General features: G+C 33.8%; 1 protein-coding gene across 4 annotated transcripts in view; it reads right to left on the reverse strand.

Annotated features, from left to right (window-relative positions):
- Nucleotides 1–22,573, reverse strand: part of LOC110991378 — a 70,745-nt gene that overhangs the window by 18,747 nt on the left and 29,425 nt on the right. For all 4 annotated transcript variants that reach the window (XM_045634623.1, XM_045634621.1, XM_045634622.1 and 1 more), the window contains 7 exons: nucleotides 13,707–13,862; nucleotides 7,950–8,250; nucleotides 7,404–7,571; nucleotides 6,408–6,575; nucleotides 4,658–4,783; nucleotides 3,896–4,263; nucleotides 2,340–2,597 (listed from right to left, as the gene is read on the reverse strand). In XM_045634623.1, coding sequence (XP_045490579.1) covers nucleotides 2,340–2,597; nucleotides 3,896–4,263; nucleotides 4,658–4,783; nucleotides 6,408–6,575; nucleotides 7,404–7,571; nucleotides 7,950–8,250; nucleotides 13,707–13,862 — 1,545 coding nt within the window. The remainder of the gene's footprint in view (nucleotides 1–2,339; nucleotides 2,598–3,895; nucleotides 4,264–4,657; nucleotides 4,784–6,407; nucleotides 6,576–7,403; nucleotides 7,572–7,949; nucleotides 8,251–13,706; nucleotides 13,863–22,573) is intronic.

The raw sequence follows: 22,573 nt of genomic DNA on the forward strand, positions 1-22,573 counted from the left end.
TTCTCTTATGACGGGATTTTGGCTGATATCAAATTTTGACGAAGATTTAGAAAATTCACTTGAAACTTTTAAATATTATAAATGCACAGAGATTTAGAAGACGCAACACTTTCGGAATAAATAATTTTTTTACATATCAATAACAGACAATGACAATTTTGGGTGAAAACTTGTAAACACTGGATAGAGAACGAGCTAGACTCATTAATGTGTTACTTTACCGATATTTTTGGGCCTTTAACAGTTCCAAGACATAATTACATTTTTTTTTATTTTATATTTATGTACTTGTATAAGCATAAGGTCAGGTCAACTTTTAAAAACGTCTGTACTTCGACACTTGTCACGGGCGTCTATAACATCGATTGGTTCCTACTTCGCGCTTTGTACCTAAGTCTAAGTTTATAAGTCATGCCTGATTTGAATTTGTAGCTTTTTTCATTATTTATTTAAAGAAATTAGTTTTTAATTTTGTTTTTTTTTTTGTTCATAGTAGTGTAATAAATGCCGATGGATGGAAATTGTATTTCACCGTTACCTTTAGCATTTTCATTATTGATTAATACCAAAGCATATGGTTTTTATACACCATATAGATACTGATAATGAACATTGGATCCTTTTATAATTTTTATTACAATACTGTAAACATTGTACAGAGAAGGTAAGCAACCAAATGATTTTATGGAATTTAATAAATTCGTCAATCGTACGTATTGCGAATTCAGGAGTGCAGTACAATACTCGCTGTTTGAACAACTGATTGAATTGTATGTTTATTGATGTTATTTATTTTGACCGCTTTTTGTTTGATCTCTCAATCTCTGTAATTATTACAATGGATTCAATTAATTGTTTTAAGAGCTGAGCAGTTTTCTTACGGAGATATAGAAAATATAAAATAATAATTTTATAGCAAAGTGTCTGATTATATATACCATGGCATTACATGGTATATGTAATGCCAAGGCAATCAGTTATGATAACATGTAGAATACGAGAACATAAGTATTTAAGTATTTTAAATATGTCAACTTAGTAATAGTAGTCCTATAACTTAAAGACACTAAATAACACTCAACTTAAATTATGCAATGAAACACATATTATTATATAAGGTTTGATGACAAACCGATTAACTGTGTTACTTATAAAAAGATTCTGTTTATATATTTTCAAAAGCCTTTGTCCATATTGTTATTTTAATTGAGAGGGCGCTAATATACGGATTGCTACCTTTTACGATCTGTGATATAGGATGAACACAGATTTTAAAAGGTCCCTATTTCGCAAGGATATTGAAATGCAATGGTCACAATGCGCTAGATGTCGCTTAGTGCAATAGCGGATAAAAGTAAGTAAGTTAAAACAGCGCCACCTGGGGGTTACTTTGAATTTTTAAGGATAATTTATATAAACTGTGCATCAACGACCTCTACGGAATAAATTTTGAACTACTGTGTAAAACTAGGACAGGTTCGAACTTTTATCGCGTTTGTTAAATGTTAAAATTAAGTTAAAAGTTTTAGGACCTGTTTCACAATGTCCGGATAAGTTCTAAATAAGCTATTTATTACTTATTGGTAGGATAAATAGTATTTTGGCGTTTCACGACTGTCAGATAGCGTTAAACGTCATGAAATGCTAAGTAGCTTATTTGGAAATTTATCTTTCGAATACTTTATGTGTTGGCACTTTATCCATACATTGTGAAACAGGCCCTTAGTCACAAAAACAATTCAAAATGGCCAAATGCATGACAGATAAAAAGAGGGACATTTAAATATCAAAAGTGACTTCACAATACGAACAAGTATTGGTAACCTATCGATCACGACCGCTCTGTCAAGATTGTACCGAATAAAAAGCAGATTTAAAAAAATATCAGTGATGAGAATCACACACTTAGCCTGACTGAGACCAAAATTATAGCCTACTAAAATGTCAGTAACGGGCCCTTCAAGTAATACGTAAGCAGATTTATAGCCACCCTATAGTGCTTACGTAATACTTGAGCGGCCCCTAATATTTGATAATATATTTTATTTTAACACCATAAACATTGTATGGAGACGATAAGCTAAAAATAATTTAATGGAATTCAATATAGTATCTATATTGTCATGTACGTGGCTTTCTTTAAATATATTTACCCATACCCATCGATTCTGATTAGTATTCTTTGTGTAGTGATATATAAATAAATAGAATGCGTTACTAAAGAACAAGAAACCATCCAATAACATAAATAAATAATTTTGTCTAGAATAAAATCGCAAATAAACTGAACGAAGGACAAAATGTCTATAATAATAGAAGAACTAGAAATTCTGCCGTACCTGGAGGGATGCGCCGATGGGGGAGCGTGGGGAGGCATAGGGATGCCATTGATATCGGCCACAACTGCTTCTTCCAGATTGGCGGTGTCCTTATCAGCTACCCTAGTTCCCTGAGATCGTTGAAGACGCGTTGTAACCCCACTGGAAGCATGGACCAGTTCTGGCTCGGGTGGCGGCCGAGGCCTCGCGTGTCTTCTTGGACGTGGCTTACGAAGTAACTGCTTGTAATTCTCTGCCTTCTTGGATAGGTAGTAGAATCTATCAAACACATTGTTTAATGTTATATATGGTATTAAAAAACACTTTAAAAACTGAAATAATGAAATGTACAAAAGATGTAATAGAACGAAATAATAAGTGTAAATCAGGAGTCATACTGAGAATTAAGTACTTATTTTTTGAATCCTTAAACTTTGTTTGTATGTATGTATGTAATATATTAATTGTAAAAAGTTACACTTTCAATTCAACCGTACGTGCAAAACGCAGTTTGACTGCAAGTAACTCGCTTTATATAAACAAATAAATTACGTAAATAGTTACAGAGTATTTAACAAGTGTTTTTTTAATAAACTTTTAAATTTAGCAAGTTTAGGCTCACATCTTATGTCCTCGGGTAAACTATTGAGTAAGTATGCCACTCGTTTTTTCAATGCTCTATCTCCATAGTAATTTTGAATAAATAAAATAAATAATAAAATACGTTTATTTTGGAACATAAGATCTTCTAGGTATCACTTATTCCACGTCAATCAATTCGAACTTGTAGGCATCCCTACACATCGGCAAAGACAGAGGGTGTAGGCCGAGAGGTTGTACACTAGTTACAGCATAGTATTATATGTTATGTTAAATGAGTAAAAATCTATATAAAATATGATTAAAGTAGGATGTAAATATTCCTTCATATTATAGTATGATGAAGATGAATCTAGTATTCATTTAATCATTGGTAAAAGGTAAATTATGTTTTCTCTAGAATTAGTATTACATATACCGTACTGGTATTACAACAATGATGATGTAACACCCGACACGAAATATATATTTATCTTATATTTAATATGAAAACGGCACGTGGCAATATGCAGACAATGTGACCAATACACGTGTTTTGCACAATATTAATAGCTTTGATTTATGTAAAGTGTAAAGTACACAGTGAAATTCCCGTGATAACAAAATAGAATTCAGCAGATAGGCGTAATTTTCTAATCAGTCTTCCAATACGATTGTTAATACATAAATCACTTATTCTTACACTTATAAATAAGTGTATTAGAATTATAAAAGACAAATAAAACCTTCCACTTCCTTACTAGATCTTACATTGATATACACAAATATATTATAATATTAAAACATATTTTGTAAGACATTGAATCACAATAAGTTAAATGTATTGAATACTTTTTGTTTGTTTGTTCCCTTTTGTAAATGGTTTTGTAGTAAAAGTATGATGTATTCCATCTTTGGCTATATTTTCAGTGTATTTGTTTGTTATATATATAATTAATGTTAGCTGTAGGATTACGAAATAAATAAATAAGACATACCTAACGCAATCCCGAACGGTCTTGCGGGGTAGGAAGGAGGAGATCTGCCCAAAGTTTTTAGGATGCTGTAGAAATTTGTCTCTGAAGAGGTCCTTTTCGACTGGGGACCATACATTCCGCAGTTGGAGCTCCTTATGTTCAGTCTCCATGTCGATTTTACGCTGGTTTACATCGACGGGTAACCGGGGCAGGCTTGGATCTCGTAATAACGGCGGTACAACGGTTAAGGACCGCATCTTCTTGTCTTCGTGTTCCTGCTCGTGTAGCCCGTCTGCGATTTCTTCTAACTCCGCCTCAGACTTGACTCTGGCTCCCAGTCTTAACAACCGCTCGCGCTCTTCCCGCTGTTTTCGTAGCTCCGGGAACACCTTTAATAGACCACCGAAATATAATTACTGGTAAATAAAATAGCAATGAAAATTTAAATTTAATAAGTCGTTATTTTTTATATATATTCACATACTAACGTTCTACAGAGTATTGTCTTTTATTAACATAACTTTTACACATTTAAAGAAAACACTTTCTCAACAACTTTGAAAACACTTTGAAAAAGTGTTTTATTTAAACGTTCTTGTTAACTGTTAATTATTATATGGAAATTCTTTGTTGGGAAGTTAAATTCGGAGGAGACATACTAGCATAAATGAATACTACAAAACTGGCCTTGATAAAAAGACTATTCAATACAAAAATAATTTTCTCATTAACCTGAAGTTCATGACATTAGCGCGTTCACCAATTTTGATAGAAAAAAATTACCTTTTCAAAGAACTCCCTATTCCTTGCGTCTTTTACTTTTCTTTTCTGTCCTTGTTCAATGCGTTCTACTCGTCGCAACCACTCTGTTGCGCGGCGGCTATATGCTTCCGCTAAGGCATCTTCTCTCTGTAAACAATGTTTTTATAAACATAATTTTGCGTACACACACATATATTTCACCTATTATATCACACATCATAATTATCTCGAGGGTTGTAAACTTAACTGGATCTGTTTCTTTGACGTTTGTATTGTGTCCTTTACAGAGGTGAACAACCTTTAATTTTCTGACAAATATCATAGCTTTTTGGGTCTAATAAATTGAAATTTCACCACGATGTATGTCTTAACCGTACTAGCAAGTGTTACGCACATAGAAAAATACATTAGTGCATAGCCGGGTTTTGAACGACTATCGTGTCTATTATTACTTTGTCTACATTTCTAAAGCTGTCCCAGTCATGGTCAGCATATGACAGCTGGATTTACACTTATATCCTCTCAAAAAGTTTTATTGGAACGGGATAACCGTAAACAAAGAACAATATTATAATAGATGAGAAATATGTAGAGTATGGAGGAAGGAAGATGTGCGCTTCCTCCAAGAGAGTGGTTCCTCGACCAGTTTAACCACTGACCGGCCAAGACCCCAATTTCAAGGATCGAGAAGTTGTAGGTATATAGCGGCCGGAATAACTCTGTTGTTGTCCTGATTTGTAGCCATCAATTGTAGGTGTCGCTACAATAGATCAACATATTGGAATCTAAGAATCATTTGAAATCACTGATAAAGCTAACATCGGAAAAGTGAGATTAGTAAGATGACATTCAATGACCTAGGGAATAAATGTTCCACGAATAGATTTTTAATTTTAAGTAATCACAGTGCTTAGAAGGAATAAAAATTTATTGTATCAAAGCAAAACCACTCAGGTTTATTCGGGACTTCATGATAACACTAACATAATGTGGCCCCTAGGACGGGGCAGGCAGTCATAAGCAGTACTTATAACTACAGTCAAAACCGTTTACGACGACATCAAACAACAGACCAACAGAGGTTTTGGTCAATTTGGTTATATTGATCAAAATCAAATGTCCCGGCTAAATTCTGTTGTATTAGGTTCTTGATAACAACATCATTGGCTGTAACGTCTATCGGTTTTTACGACCAAATACGAGTAGTCCCTTCAATGTCGTTAATAGATTTCAACTGTACTTATTAATTCTAGACTATCTAAAGTTAGTAATCCTTTTTTGGGAAAAGGGATATTCTTCTTTAATAAATTCCCAGAGGCTCTTTTATCTCTACCTTTTAATGAGTTTAAATTTAAGAAATGTATTAAAGAAAAGCTGTGTAATAAGGCTTACTATAAAGTTAGCGATTATCTAGTTGATAAAAAGGCCTGGGACTAGTGCTGGGCAGGCTACTTCTAATTAATTTGCTATATTTGTTTTAAAAACAGTATGGTTTGACGATCTGCTTTTTTAAAATACTCTTTTAAAAAAGCAAATCGCAAGATTTTGTTACCGAGAGTTTTTTACGCCGGCTTTTGCCTCTGTCTTGTTTGCCGATGAGTAGGGATGCCTACAGGTTCGAATTTAATGACGTGGAATAAGTGATACCTTGATGAACTTATGTTCCAAGATAAACATATTTTTTTTATATCACGCTTAAGCACCAATAGATGCAAGACACATTCATGACATTTCGAAAACCAAGACTTGACCTTTGTAGATATTTGCTCACCTTCTCAGCCTCCACTCTCAAATTGTTCAGATGCAAAGATAATCGTCTCCGGAAGGTTTTATGTCGCCTTATGTTTTCATGATAGACGAGCGTGTCCTGCGGCTGATTGTACAACGGGTACGTCACCGCCGGACCGAGGTGTGCCAATGCCGCGTGACCTGCGGCCGCCTGGAATACAGAGTGTATGCGTTAGATAAATCATTCGCTACTAGTAAGTAATACAAAAAAATAAACCTGTAATTATTGCATTTTATTTCAAATTAAAGTTACTAAATTGCCAAAAATATTATTTACCTAGCTGAAATAAAAGTCCCGTCTAGAAATTCGTAGATGTCAAAGTGTTCCCTAATATTCGATCTATCCACAAATCAAATCGAATCAAAATTTATTTATTCATATAGGTAACAATGTACTTATTAACGTCAAAAAAAGAAATATTAAATGAATTTAATTTTACATTTACTGCCAGTTTAGAGATACAAGATTTAATTTTCACATATTTTGATGTATTTCGTATGTTATGCTATCTTTAATCCCTAAATGCGTGGATAGAATTTACAAAATGGCCGTTATGGTCACCAGATTTAAATCAGAATCATGTGACTTTCAATTATGTACGTACTAAGTAGGAAGCACACACATTTACAAATATGTACTAAACAATTCCAGGTAATACTGATAATAAAATATTTACCAGACTAATCTAGGCACCTATCAAGTACAAACAGCAACCATGTGTATTGCGTACAGTGTGTCTAAATTACATCTATCAATGTGAAACTGTGTTTTCATGCTGAATATTTAAAATATCTCTCTTTAGACGTCAATTTAACTCAAATGTAGATACTCTAGCGAAAGAGAAGAGAGAATGGGAGTATTCAGTTTATTGGAATTTCATAAGCAAAATTACCTTTTTAAAATTCATTTTATATTTTTAATAACTATATACATTATTTATTTTATTATTATAGTTATTCCATAATATATTTGACATACCCGTTTTCTATTATCGGCATAGATGCACTGGGCGAGGGAACGGTGCCGGGGCGGGGCTTCCTCGGGCTCCGCAGCGGCTGCCGGTTTCGAAGCTGACTGCTCTAACTCTTCTTGCTTCTTCTTCAGCTTCGCTAGTGTCGTCTCCGACAGCGCCATCTCTCTATCCACCTGAGGGCATGTTGTACATTATTTCTAAACGCTGTCCATTGCTTGTTTACATTACGTAATTAATCAATGAATATTAAATGATATTATTGACTTAGCAGTTTTTGTGTCTTTAGCAATTAGCACAAAAAAGTCTTTAAGTCATGAAAAGTTTTTGTCTATGTGTATATGTTATTAGATATATATATATATATCTAATAACATATATGGTATATCAAATCTCAATAAAATTTTAAAAATTATATTATATCGATCTTACGGAATATGGTAATAGTTAAATAATAATAATACTCCCTAATCTTTAATAAATTGTCATCTTTATTTATGAAGTGCATTCATCTTGGTTATCCCTCATTTTATATGTAATTTAAGTGAATGTACCTTAGATATTTGCTGCAACAAGTCATCCTTGGTGGTGCGAAAGTTCTGATCTTCGATGGTTGGCTCCGAGGGCGGATTGGGCGACAGCACCTCCACCGTGCTATATGAGTTCATAACGGGCTCCCTCGTATCGACTCTAAGCTGTTGAGGATGGTGGTCTGCGGCAAGGCGGATCTTCTTGAAAGGTGGAGGGTCAGCGGGCGGTGGATGGTGGGCAGGCGGTGCCGGCGGTGGCAGGTAGGCCGAGCCCAGAAGCGACATTCGCGCGCCCGCCCGGTACTCGCCACCCGCTCGCCCATAGCTGTAACCGCAAAATTCCGGGGTTAAAATTAACCACAGAGCTCAATAGTTAGGTGCTTTTCGCAAGTATGGTATGCGTTTTCCACAATACGATTAACAATACAACATCCACATCTACCGATAAAAAATTAAGTAACCCTTACAAAATTAATTTTTAGTATATTTCACGGTAGCACTAAATTTTCAATTGATTTGCAAAACAAATTGTCATTGTAACGAAATTTGTATTGCCACTTAAATTGCACAAAACAACAAAATGTTTCTTAACGTTAACCAGAGAGCTTATGCGCAGTTATTTGCAAAAAATATGAATATTGTATACCTGAAATCTAAATGTGGGAGGTGTGCGATATATCAAGAGATTAACATTAATTTTCCTTTGTTCCTCTCAAACAGTGCTGAATTTTAATACTTATATCGTATTTTTTATTATTCCACTTCACAAATTAATCTTTACTTTGTGTAGTTAATGTTATATTGAGTTATTTTTGTATAATAATATTATTAGATTAATATTAAAATGTAAATAAAACAAAGCAAACGTTTATTAATAAAATAAAACTACAAAGCACACGTATTTCTAATGAAATACGTGTGTATAATAATAAAAACATTGTTATCAAAATAAAAATGACGTCAGCGAAATTAAGTATCAAACCGGCGCATAGATCAAAACATGAACATCCTAGATACATAAAACATGAAGTGAACTAATTATAGAGTAAACTGGAATGTACTAAACAACGGGGTCGACGACCTCGTATCGCTATCGCCCGATGACGTCACGCAGATTTCACTCACGACAATTACACCAGTGACACATAAAAGGAATTCCTTCTTTAGTCATGATGTGCATAAACACGACCACGACAGACTCATTTTCGTGTTTGTTTGCTGAGATAGGTATTGTCTTCTCGAGACAAACGAAGCTATGTACCTTTAAATATTTGATAGCTGAACGGACGTGACGATCATAATGCAACGCGATTATTTCAAGTATATGAGTAATACTACATAGTTATATACATATGTACCTAAGATAAACACATAATTATATGTTAGGAATATCGTTAATATTCTTGTGTGTTGGCTTTTGGCAAAATTTTGGTTTAAAGAAACTCTAGAACATGTTTCCTTGAAAATTTAAAGGTAGCCGGTGATCGCGGGCGGCCTGTCCTGGCTGCCACAAGATAGATCCCGCATGACATATGATCGTTTTAAGTTATCGAGGTCGTTGTCCCATAATATAGCGGGCTTTAATTACAAGGGGCATGCGAAACACCTAGGGCTGCTGCACTTTTAATTAAAATTTAATTTAAAAGGAATAAAATGAGAATTGATAATAATATTAAAATAGTAGACGAATATCATCAATAAGCATTTCTTCGTATTTATTTGTGGATTTTATGCTATAATTATAACATCCCATAAGCAATCTCTCGTAGAATATGGAGAACAAACTAAAATCAGATGTTTTGCAATGACAATACACACACAACCCTAACATGATATAATTATTTTGCCTTTAAAATATTTTATGAATCGTATAGCAATTTTAAACGTTGAAAACAATAAAGCGTAAATTCAGCTGAGCCATAATCGAAGCGCCTTGTTTTCTTAGTTATCTCGGTATACCTATCGCGTATCGCGAATAAAAACTTTTCGAAAGCTGCCAACCTTGTATGCGTTTCGAGAAATCGCGTCGTCAGTGGGTTGAGGCGGCTCGGCGTGGGGCCGGGAAGGCCAAGGTTGCGGCGCGAGGGGGAAGGGGGGGATATAACTGTAGCGGCGCGGCTCGCCTGTTTATTTTTTATTATTATTCATCGGGCGTCGCGGACACGTGCTTGGCAACGTGGATTGTTGCCGGTGCAGATACGCAATGCGGTTCTGCTTTCGTGCATTACTGCTAATTTACTATATTGTATATTTCAGTAATTGGTTTATGTTCTTAAAATCGTTACCGCCTTTGTTATGCTCCTGGTTTCTCATGCGTCGTACTAATAGGATGCAAACAACTAAAAACATGTTACTACCGCGCGATTTTATAACCATTAAAGCGGTACTCAAATACATTCTAATTGATTCATCGATTTCAACACAGAAACATATTACAGTTATGGTTTAATTTAGGAATAGGCCAAATTCAATCGGAAGCTAACAAAATCTAAACGTTAAAATCAATAAGAATATCTTTATATTAGGTTATTACATGTGACATTTTTTTTACGTACGCGAAGTTTTCAGACCTAATTAGGTATGTACAGTTAAAATTTGCTTTATCTCATAATAAATCAATATAACAAATATACTTCTATTTGGCACCAAGAAAAATAACAATAGAAACTTCTTAGTGATACATACTTCGTGGAATTGATATTCGACTCCTGTCGTAATGAAATCATAACAATGATTTTTCTTATAATTGTTATGATTTCATTTCTTTATTTCAGGACGTATGTGTAATTTATTATTTGATAGATATAGTCTACATAGTGGTTTGTTTATCAATCCTCTTTATAGTATTCTTAGCTTTACATATTTCGTGCATCCTTTACATTACAAAAATATTGAAACAAATTTACATATTTTTTTAATATAAAGCTTAGATTCAATATTCACAGGATTCTATAAAAATAACAACTTTTAACTGACATTTTTTTTACGCGCATTATTAAACCCACTAGATGCATGTTCCTGTAGCCTTTACATAGGATGTATATCTTGGCAAAGTATTAAATTGTTATTTATTTAGGATAAAACCAAAATAATACATATAAATCTGAGTTCTGATCCTAAGAACCCAAAAATTCCGACTTTCTCTGTTAAATAAGTTTTCTTTTGTCTATAGTACTTGCGTAAACCAAATAATATCAACAACTATAACTCGTATATATAATATCAAGCTATTTAATCTCTATTAACTCAGCAAGGAAGGAATATTAATCGATCAGTCTTAAGTTGTATTGCCTATGCGATTTAAGTGAGGGGAAAATAACAAGAGGAATTTTGCATATGATTTACGTGTCAGTGCTTCAGGTTAACGTAGTTTTAGGTTTAATACTACTTCACTAATACATACTATTTGGTTAATTTGAAGTCACCACCACACACACACTGTATGAAATATAACAAAATATTTTGTATACCTTTAACTTGATGAGTTAGGACGAGTCCGGCCATAAATACTGTTGTAACAGTATTTATGGCCGGACTCGTTATGTAAAATATAATAATAAAAGATGTTTTTTACATAAATATAATAATATTTATGTAAAAAACATCTTTTATTCACTTTTTAATTGTGTATTTGAATTTGGAACACTTGTATTATTTAAAAAAAAACTTACGATTTTGCGCCATTTCACATATCTATTTCGTGTTAATTATCAAATTACAAAATGGAATGTGGTGTCAAATTGTATTTCCGTGATCGCCTTGCCAAAGTGGGTATGGAGCAGTCGTTTATATTCCAGACACTTCAAAAGTTTGGTATTATATCGTACTATCAACAACATTTCGTCTGTAGAAGACCAGAAAAGATCCGGGTAGCCGCGTGCTTTTATAACTACAGGGGCTGTTAAAATTCGTCGAAACCCCAATAGGAAGGAAGTATCTTATCGCGAGAAATTAAGGACTTTGTCGCGTTATAAAACTAGACCTAAAGCTTGGTGCTTATCGTGCATATATAAAGAACATGCCCAAAATCAATCTTTACAATTTAAGAGAGTCGATCGATAAAAACGCAGGTGAAAATCACAGAAATATTTAAAGAAAACACTTTTTCAACGGATTGAAGCTTAAACTTATAATTATTTTACATTATTTAAAACAGTATATAAGGAAAAATCGTCGGAAAAATTTTAAATTATGTAAAACTTTATTAAATAATAGTAGTAATAAAATATAATTAATAATACGTAAAAATAAAACAAATACGTAAAAGTTTAAAAAGTAAAAATAAAAAATACGTAAAGTGTAAAAAAATAAGCAAAATGATAAAGTGTAAGCACAGTTCTAAAGAAGCTGCTCAAGTTGTAATAAAGATACAACGTGGTTATTATCCTACGTCAGAGATGGTTTTGTGGGGGCGTGTCTAATCTAGGAGTCACAGTATCCTTGGGTAGAATGCCTAGCGAACCCCGAGGGCCCATCTTAAGGGCGTGTGATGGGCTGAGGTGTTTTTAGTGGGTAGGGTCTCGCTACCCCTCTGAATAGCAGAGGGTTTTGAGTGTAGATCCAGCCCCACAGGCCCCGCGTCATGTTCGATATTCTTGATGCGGGCCTGCATTAGTGCATTTCCACCTCATTAAAAAAAAAAGGAGTCACAGTATACCTTGGGAGTTTCCAATGGGATTCTGGCTGTAAGCAGTGGCGAAAATTTTCCTTGGAAATAGTGCGTAAATCCTTAGATTCGCTGCTAAACGGTTTAAAGTCCTATATAATCTGTAAGGCCTGCTTAATATAAACGACAAAGGAATGTGTAAAGAATATAGGTGTTGATAGTAAGCATAAAAAAAAACATGCAAATCAGCGAAATATAAGTTTCATACACGGGTTATCTACATTTGATACGTTTGTCATTCGACACGAGGCGGTGTCACATCTCTCGTGAACATCGAATACCTTTCGTAAACATTTATCGAAGTTTTAGAACCTTTTAAACATGTTCAGTGTTATTTTTTTTTTATTCAAATAAATTTGATCTAAAATCCTTTTGTATAGCAAAAGGATTCATATTTAACTCTTAATACACACTAAAAAGTGCGATATGTACTATTGTATATATGCTTAAAAAGTATGGCAATACGAGTAAAATTACATTTTTCTTTTTAATATGCATTCTTTAATGCACGGCCTGATCAGCGGATCCTGATGATCTGGTCAACTCACATTCATAAATTAAAAAATGATAGGTATGCCACATTCCCTATCCTCTGGGAAGATAAATGTTGGTTATTCCTGTCCGGGTGCCAGTTAACAGTGCCAACGTATACGGGAGGCGGCTGCGGCGGTGCCAGCACTAAGTGTTTATATTTTATAACCTGGCCTTACGCCAGAATCGCATCAAAAGATCACACATTACGTCACAACTCACCACTCTAGAGAAGCAACCTTTTTTTATAGGCCAGTTGTAAATATAGGTAGGTACTGTAATGTTTTATTTAGAGGTCTGCGCACTTTGATATAGATTACTGAAAGCAATTGTGATGCGGTAGAGATATTAATATTACTTAAGTCTAATTGACAAGAGCGAACTCCAAAGCGAATCTTATAAATATCGATTGTGACAGTTATAGAAACGAGTGCATATTTGCTGACTCGTCTCTCCGAAAAGCATGACAGATATGTCGGAATCCCACATACCTAGAGAGCCTAGTGATCGACTCAGGTATATTTCCACCGAATAAAAGATGTCATGAATGACATTTGAGAGTTGTTTTGTGACTGATTTTGTACCTGTAAAGCGGAGCGGAGCCGTAGGAGGCCTGATGCAGTCGCAGCTGCGCGGGCGCATAGTTAGGTGCGTATGGGGCGGCGGGACGCGCCTGCGCCACGCCCACCTGCTTGCCGCCGTACGCCAGTGCACCGTGCCCGTGCTCGTTCTGCCCGGGCCTGTCAAAAATAACGACAATAAGTTATCAAGAAAATAAACGAACTACTTAATTTAATGCTAGTAACAAGACAAAACCTGAAAAATAATTACGTTTGCGAAATTGTAGACTTCATCTGTTAAAAATGGTTTAAAAGTAAAAATTAATATATATATAACATGACTTAGATATATAACCTAGAATAATAAGAATTCCTCATGTTTAAAAATATATTTATAAATACATGGTAGTTACTTCAACTAAACAACAATTGCGTCTATGGCGGCGTTCACTAAAGAAATTACTGACACAATGCCCGCCATTAGTCGACAAACTGACAATCACAATGGCTTCATTTAGGACGCACAACTACTGCAGCTTCAACAGTAGTTGGGACACGATAGCGAAAATTGTACTTGGCAACATGGTTATTGGTTTGGTTACCTACATAGTCTTTCTTGCCGAAGTTTTACATAATAAAAGAGATAATAATATCTATATCAGTTTAGTAATATTCGAAATTGTAAGAATGATCATTTATTTTACAAAATAACCCCCCCCCCTGATCTATCGCAAACGCACTTGACGACACAGTATAAGTATCATTTGACCCACATACTATATAGTGTAGTATGTTATGTATTCGTTAACATTAGACACACAGCTGTGCCAACAGATGCTCAGTAACGGACGGAACCGGTGACTTTGCACCGTTTAGTATAATCATATTGTATATAACATCATATTGAATATTATATACATACATTACATACACAGTACATTTACTTTTAAAACGTTAGTAAATCGGGTACTTTATTCGCACCGGTACCTCCGTTACTGCCAATAGCAACATATTTTTCTACATTTGGGGGGTAGTTCTTTTTAATATCCATGGCGCCGATGTCGATACCCTGGGATCACGCACTGCAATTGTAGTTGCAGTTGCAAACATAACATTTACTGGATCAGTTATGCAGTTATGCAGTTCTGTAAGTAGACCGTCTACATTGTTTTAACCTTTCCCCAAGAAACAATCGATAGGCGTCCACATAAATCGAAAAAAAAAACAACATGAATTCGCGTATATATTCTAGCTCAGCAAAGCGACATTTGGATTGAGTCACTCTATTGTTAGAAGTTTACAACCGGACGCTGACTCAGCACTCATTAGAGCTGTGATTGTGAAAAATTACCGCCGATTATGGCACTGAAACGCACGAAGTAAGGTCACCTTGTCTTAATTATCGTGCCATGGACAGGGTTCAGTCGTGGTTATGTGCCTAGATAAACAATTTATGAAGGTCATAAATACTGTTGTACTAACACAATTTGCACATACCTAAAGCGAATCGAATCGAAGTAAATATTTGTTAAAAATATATTAAGAACATGTAAATAACATCCATATAAGATCCAGTCGAGACAGCGTTTCTGCCAGATATACTTAGATACGAGTTTCAGCTTTGAGATCTTACAATACGTGCAGAAACTTAAAAGTTAATCGATGCTAAAAAAATGTACTAATAGGCGATCATAACCTTTCAACAATATAGGCCACGCTTTGTGTTGAATTTTCAATTTCTTTAACTATACAGACATAGATTCTGTAATGATAACGTTTCGAATAAATAATCTCTTTCTTTCTCTCTTTAGTCGGTAGCTCAAGTAGAAGCGTCGTGGAAACATCTGGACAAACTGTTTCCACCGGTTTTTGACTAGTGCCTCTCCAATTGCAGTGTACAATTTTGAGTACTATGATTGATTCTTTTACTTGATCGGTCCAAGTGGTTAGTAAATATAATAGAAATCCCATAAAAAATTAAAAAATTCAAATTCATATTAATAAATTAGCTTCACGAAAACCTCCTTAATCAGTAGAATTATGAAAACAAGCGGTTCCATCTTGCCGGTATAGGCACGATCTCATGTGCAATACATAATTATGTACAAGAACAAGTTTCTCTTTGCCATTCACGTTTCGTAGAAGGGCATCTCAGGCGAAGCAATTTCCGGCGGACAGCCAGACTGCAATATATTTAGACCGTAGGCAAATGTTACTCGTACAGAACTTTGCATTTTAAAATGACTAATTAAAATCAAAGCAACATTGTTTACTACAGAAAAGAAAAACTAGTTCGAGTCTTAAATTTATATAATGTACATACACTTACATTTATCTTTTGTGTTACGAGAGTGATGTAAACAGAAACGTTAGAATTTGCGAAAGCTCTTACGGTAAGATTAGGACTTAGCGTTATATTCAATAACGAGACTTAGCGTTGTGTGACACTAGTCGACTGGAGTCATGAATAGCACGCATTCAGAAACTTGGTAACTTAGAAAGTCAAAGAGCAAGAACATTTGAGAGATAAAAACCAAAGTCAACTTTTAGCCCAAGACAACAAATATTACATTTTTGGTAACATAGATTGTCTATAAGAAAAAGATAATATTCATTCATAAATAATTTTCAACATTTTATTTCAAACTTTTATCGGTTCAACCTAACTTTGGTTTATATACGTCTAAAAGTAGTAGAAGCGTCAGAGTAAGAACACGCTGGACTAAATTGTAAACATAGTGTGAACAACCGGACGAGACGATCGGATAAAATTAGATTTACTTTATAAATACGAGAAAAAACGACTTAGGAATATCGCAGTTTAAAACTAAACAACTAAAAAAACTATCTTTGATCTTACACACAAATTCCAGATTACTAATTTTCATAAAATATTAAATTTCAATAAATATCGTTGTTGATTTAATAGAAAAATTTCTAGTTAAGTATTTGTTGCCGAATTTAATAAAAATGTTTGTATCGCCCCTGTAGGCCGCGTTGTATTGAGCGTCGAGATATTTTTCGTTAGCCCATAATTTCATCCAGTGACCTACTTACTTATTGACTATCAAAGCTTTTTTGTGATTTAAAGAAAGAAAATGACATAAAGCAGGACGACCTGTCATAACATTGACTTAATGCCCAAATTGACGTAAGCAGAGGGTATCGACAGCGTATCTTTTTTTTTACAAAATTATAACCAAAGTTAGTTATAGTTCCATCACTGATGTGCTTTAGATCTCTTTAATCAACATCTTATACACTACTTCGTATATTTCGAACAGTCTTTGATCTCTTAAAGTGCTGAATCAATACCGATAATATAAATAAATTGGCGGATATAGCAGCAATACCGAAATAATATTATATCTACCGATGATTGGATTTGTATGCCATGGAGCACCATGGGAATAAATTATTCGCTACCTTTTATAAGCCAACATATTCTTCAAGAATAATAAGAAAATAGACAACAGCAACTTTAGTATGCAAATTATTATAGGACTGCGAGAGCAAAACTTTATATAAATTAAATACGCAGTGAGACTATAAAGCGGCTGGTATGTTTGTAAAGATAACAAACTGAGTTCTAACTCAGTCTGTTTGTAATTTCGTTCTAACGATTGGGCTTTACCGCCTCTAAACATTAGAGAATTTATAAATTTATTTTGATAGAAGTATGTACATGTTTAGCCAGAATGAAAATAAAACAATATGGTATATCTAATAATAACTATATTTATATAACATTATTCAAAAATCGTAAACCATTACGCCTTTACTATCTCGCATCTTCGCCTAATCTGCGTTATCACTTCGATATCTTATCAGTTCTAAATACATTAAGCATGCACATATATACATTTATATATAATTGAAATATAATTATTGTAAAAGGAAAAGTATTTATTATTTATTTATTTATTCTATCTTAACAGTTACTACTAATTCGAGGTACAACTCCAAAATAATTCCCACACCAATTATCTTACATAAAGACATTAAAAAATTAAACTTATATGCCTTATCTAGTTATCTTTTACCTAGCTCCATTTTATACAATCAATAACCGGTATCTATTTATACTTTACTGCATACGTCCTACTTTCTTTATAATAAGTCTAACTGCGCCATTTATCATTATTGAATCATACCTGCTCACCGCTTGTATGAACATGAACATTGTGTGGTGTAACAGCTGCTCATTGTCCTAAAATAAAACCCATACAGGCGTTCGTATTACTTCCTATTCGATATTTTTACCTGCTACAAAACCTCATTATGAAAAAAGGATTCACATACCTCTGGTTACAGAACAAATACAAGCATAATTTACTAAGTACTTATTATTTTCGTAAAATGAAAAAAAAAAACGTGAAGCCGAAAAGTTTTAGGAAGTAAAAACGAAAATTAAAAAATGTTAAAGACAGCCGACACTTTCAAACATTAAAACAACGTATAGCAACCACGCATGGTCAGCTATGGCATCCTTACATCGAATTTTTAGGTACAAGTTTCGGGTCTTTATTGTTAGTTAAAATAGTTATATATAAAGTTACAATTTATTGTTTTAAGTTATAATTTTACTTCTACTTTCATTGTATCCTATCCTTTGTTTAAATCAACCACTTTATTTTATTAGATAATTGTATCAAAAGTTATTTGTTCCTAAAACTAAACATTTGTTGATTAGTATATTTGTACAGAGTAATATAATATGTATAATATAACTTTAAGAAACTATCTAGTAGTATATATATTTTAATAAAATAATATCTGCCATAATAATATTAACGACGTAATTTAAACGCTCGGTTAGTTGATCCTAGCGACTATATGCATATTTTTAACATAGAAAAGCGTTCTTTCCTATTCTTACTGCGTTTTCGCATCATTAATACGCCTATAATGCGAAAGTTGACGGAAATATTAAACGTTTTCTCGTAAAATCTAACATGGTCCTAACCATATAAGTGAAGACAAAAATGTTTGTCAATGTTTACTAACAATGTTTATTAAATTTGCCTTTACACTGTATTTCATTTTTAAAATGTAACACAAGACACCCAATATGCTTTTAGAGGTAAATATTTTAAGAGTGAATCGAAAACTTTTAACGATACATAAAATAATGTTACAAGCCAAGTGATACCTTTTCATACAAGAAGCACCTGTTTAAGCTAACTTTTAAAATGAAAACATTAGCCGAATTCACAAAGTCGCATAAAAAATTTGTGTATAAAGTACTAATTAAAATATCTATCCCATGGCACCTAACTCCTAAGCATGTCTTTCGAGACGTTTTGTCGATACAACGTCGATCGCTAATACTAGAACTAGGTAACCTTGATGGATAACGAAACCATTATTTGTGGCAACTAAAAAAACAGAAGTTACATGTGTTATTTACTTAATTAAACTTTAAAATTAAGAATAACTTATTTTTATTACGCTTATGTTCACGATATTGAATATGAATATTTTAGGCAATACGAAGCTTAGTTTAAACACATGCAAATAAAATGTTTTCTCATGCATACGCCAGAACCGTTATGACCCCAAAACGGTCAACTTTTGAATTGAAAATGCCTCTGTTTCCAGGATATCGAAGTTGTTTCAACATAATATTATTGTAAATCTCTAATAAAGAATTTTGATACTAGATACTTCATATACAAAAAATATTTGTAGACTGGTAATAATATTCAGAATTTTAAAGTAATGAGCTCCTATATAATTAAGGTCAAAGATGGAAATGGTATTTAGCTATGGATATAGAATTTCGCATCAAAACATCAACACCACTAAAAGGTTCATTGGGCAATTTTGGAAGTCTGAAACCCCAATAAAATCACCATCAATTTCAATAATTCGCATGCAATCAAAAGCGAATTCTCCTAGCCGATGCCCCTGCATCTGCTCGTTACTTCTCGGAACACTGCACTTGCGTCGTACCAAAATAAATACAATCAACACTTTCCCATATAATTTGACTACAGCCGGCATAGATAGAAAATGATTCAAAAAGCAACTCTTTTCTAATGTAATACAGTCGAGGGTCGACTGGCCTTAAACGTACTTACGCCATTCTGCCGTCGTGCGTTGATGCGTCACAGAATGGCGGAGCAGGTCATCGTGCTAAGCGCAATACACAGTATAGCTATAGCGATTTTGTTGACTGACTATATGTACACAGTATATATATATTTTACTCTGTTGCCAGTGAGCTCGAAGGTCACTCACTCGACGCGATACTTATAGATGTGTTTGAGAGGCATTTGTTGGAAGTCTGGTTTGATTTCGTAATTCTCGTGACGATTCGTTTCTCGATTTGTACACATTCAACTTGATGTGTTTATTTTTTGCGCTAGTACTTGGTATTTTTGTTGTAATATTGTTTTTTATCAGTTTCTTTCTTATGATGAAGACGGTTTTTCCAATTATGTTAATTGACTAATTATTAAAAGTGCAAGATGCACAATAAATTTCCGATTAAACGGGGCCCAAATATTAATTTACAAATATCTATATTTATGTATATAGTTAAGTAAATGAAAAAATTAAGTTAAAGGAATTCCTTCTCTTCTTCCTTTTATAGAACTGGTGGCAAAGTAATAGGAGGCTCATCTGATATTAAATGATACCATGGAAACTGTCAATGCCAGAGGGCTCGCGAGTGCGTTGCTGGCCTTCCGGAGTTTCTTCAAAGACCCTAAGTAGAACTGGTTCGGAAATACTTCAGTTAGCAGCTGGTTCCACATGGTGGTACGCGGCAAAAAATGACTTATAAAACGCTCAGTTGTGGAACATATTCTGCGTCGCCGTCCGATAATGAAACTCAGCTGCAATATTCAGTTATCCGAACAACTACTCTGAACACTCGCGGTGGTAAATGCGGTAGAAGATGCAGAGTGACCCCACATCTTTACTGAACGCCAAGGGATCAAGCCGCTCAGAAAGGGATTGGTCGTCGACAATTCGAACAGCTGCCACCCAAATATTTTTTTTTTATTTGGGTGGCTGTATTTGATGTAATGAAATATTACTATTTACATAGGTAAACAGTCATAATATTTCATTACATCAAAAATCAAATACAACTTATACTCTTTAAACGAAAACACAGCGAACTAATGGTATTATTTAGATACTTCCGCATAGGAAACATCGGGTTTCGGGCAACGGATAATATAGTGCCGAGTGCGTTATTTCCAGATTTAAAGACAAGTGACCTGAAATGTAGAGTACTTAAAATCGTCCTATTCAAGTTGCATTCACGTTAACCTAGATTTATAGACGGCCAAAATGTTTTCGTGCCAAATTAGAATACGTATTATGTTGCACCATAACCAATGTAAGATGGACGATTGAAAAAATATTTGAAAAGGCATACTATAATTTGAATAAAATATTTTTTTTAATATTAACGAGATTTTTTTAAAATCCTATTACACTAAATTTATTAATGACAAAAGGGTGACAAAATTCATTTATCGTTAGTCTCCACACTAGTCCCTGGCTTGTGGCTACTAGATAAGAATTACTCAGTGGTACATGTTTAAAACAGTTTTTAGAGAAAAACTAGTTTTAATGTTACAACTAATCACGATGAATGTTAATCAGAATTAAATAAAATAAAAATATTCTGACTAATATTTTTCTGTCCGCTTAGTGTGGTCGCTTCTCTCTTAAGTTACGTATTATGAATATTATTTTTTAGATTTTGCCTAAAAATAAATCATTGTGTTTATTATGAAGTCAGGCGTCAATAAATATAAAATAATATAACCAAGGAAAGCCATATTCGTGAAACTCAAACGAACAACACAAAGATCCTTGAATTACGTTTGGATACGAGGGTAGAAAGGATATTTAATTTAACCCTCCAACGGGTCGGCCGAACCCATTCAACAAGGAATTTTAGAAAGGACTGTGTAGGTAGCACTTACCTACATAGATAATATGTATGCATATTCAAACATTTTAAATATTTACTTTGATGCTCTGCTGTGTTGTTTAAAACTGTAAAAACGACGAAGTTCCGGGGTACAAATACAAAAAATAAAGAAATACAACGAAAATATACTTATGTCGCATACTTTGATATGTGTTTAAATAAAACTCAAATGAAATGACGTGACATTCGGTGCAGATCCATCGAATTTCGTGTGGGGTAACATGTTACCCACTGAGAGTGTCCTTCGCTCAATCCGTCACTCAGCCACGTTTTTAACACTCCCGTGGAACTCGGCGCTTTCTTCTAAAAATAGTCTTCTACGCCAGACCAACTCCTTGAAATGTTACAAACACGTTTGTTGAATACTTTTAATTGGAATAAATGAAAATTTATTACTGAATACTGGAATAAGTATTCAGTATCAACTGAATAGTTGCAAGTTAATAGCTCCCTTGATTTTGCATTAGATTTAGATTAAAAATCTAGGTATTACATACATTATTATTCCTACAAAGTGATTTTAGGTATACAGTCACGATATAGATTCCATTTGTGGACTAGCAATAGCTCCTATTTTTAGGTGACTCACGATTCATGAATCTCTCATGAAATGTCAACCGCATCGGTCTTCAGTTTGCAACTATCTATAAATTTTAATTAGGCTATTTTCTAACAACAAAATCTTTTTTTAACTATCCTCTTATAATGAAACGTCTTATATATTTATTATTACTACGTTTTATTAAATAATTAATACTCTATAAGTATCGTCAAAACTCCATCTACGCTGGACGTTTTTGTTTTTACTTAAATGAAGCCTGCGTTACTCAGTCATAATTTAGCATTCGAACTGTGACAGTGTTTGAAAATTAGTCCAGTAGTTAGGAGTTAATCCATTAAAGATATAAAAAATAAAAATGTTCTTTATAATATT

This window comes from Pieris rapae, chromosome 3 (genome assembly GCF_905147795.1).
Source record: "Pieris rapae chromosome 3, ilPieRapa1.1, whole genome shotgun sequence".
In the NCBI taxonomy this organism is placed as follows: Eukaryota; Metazoa; Arthropoda; class Insecta; order Lepidoptera; family Pieridae; genus Pieris; species Pieris rapae.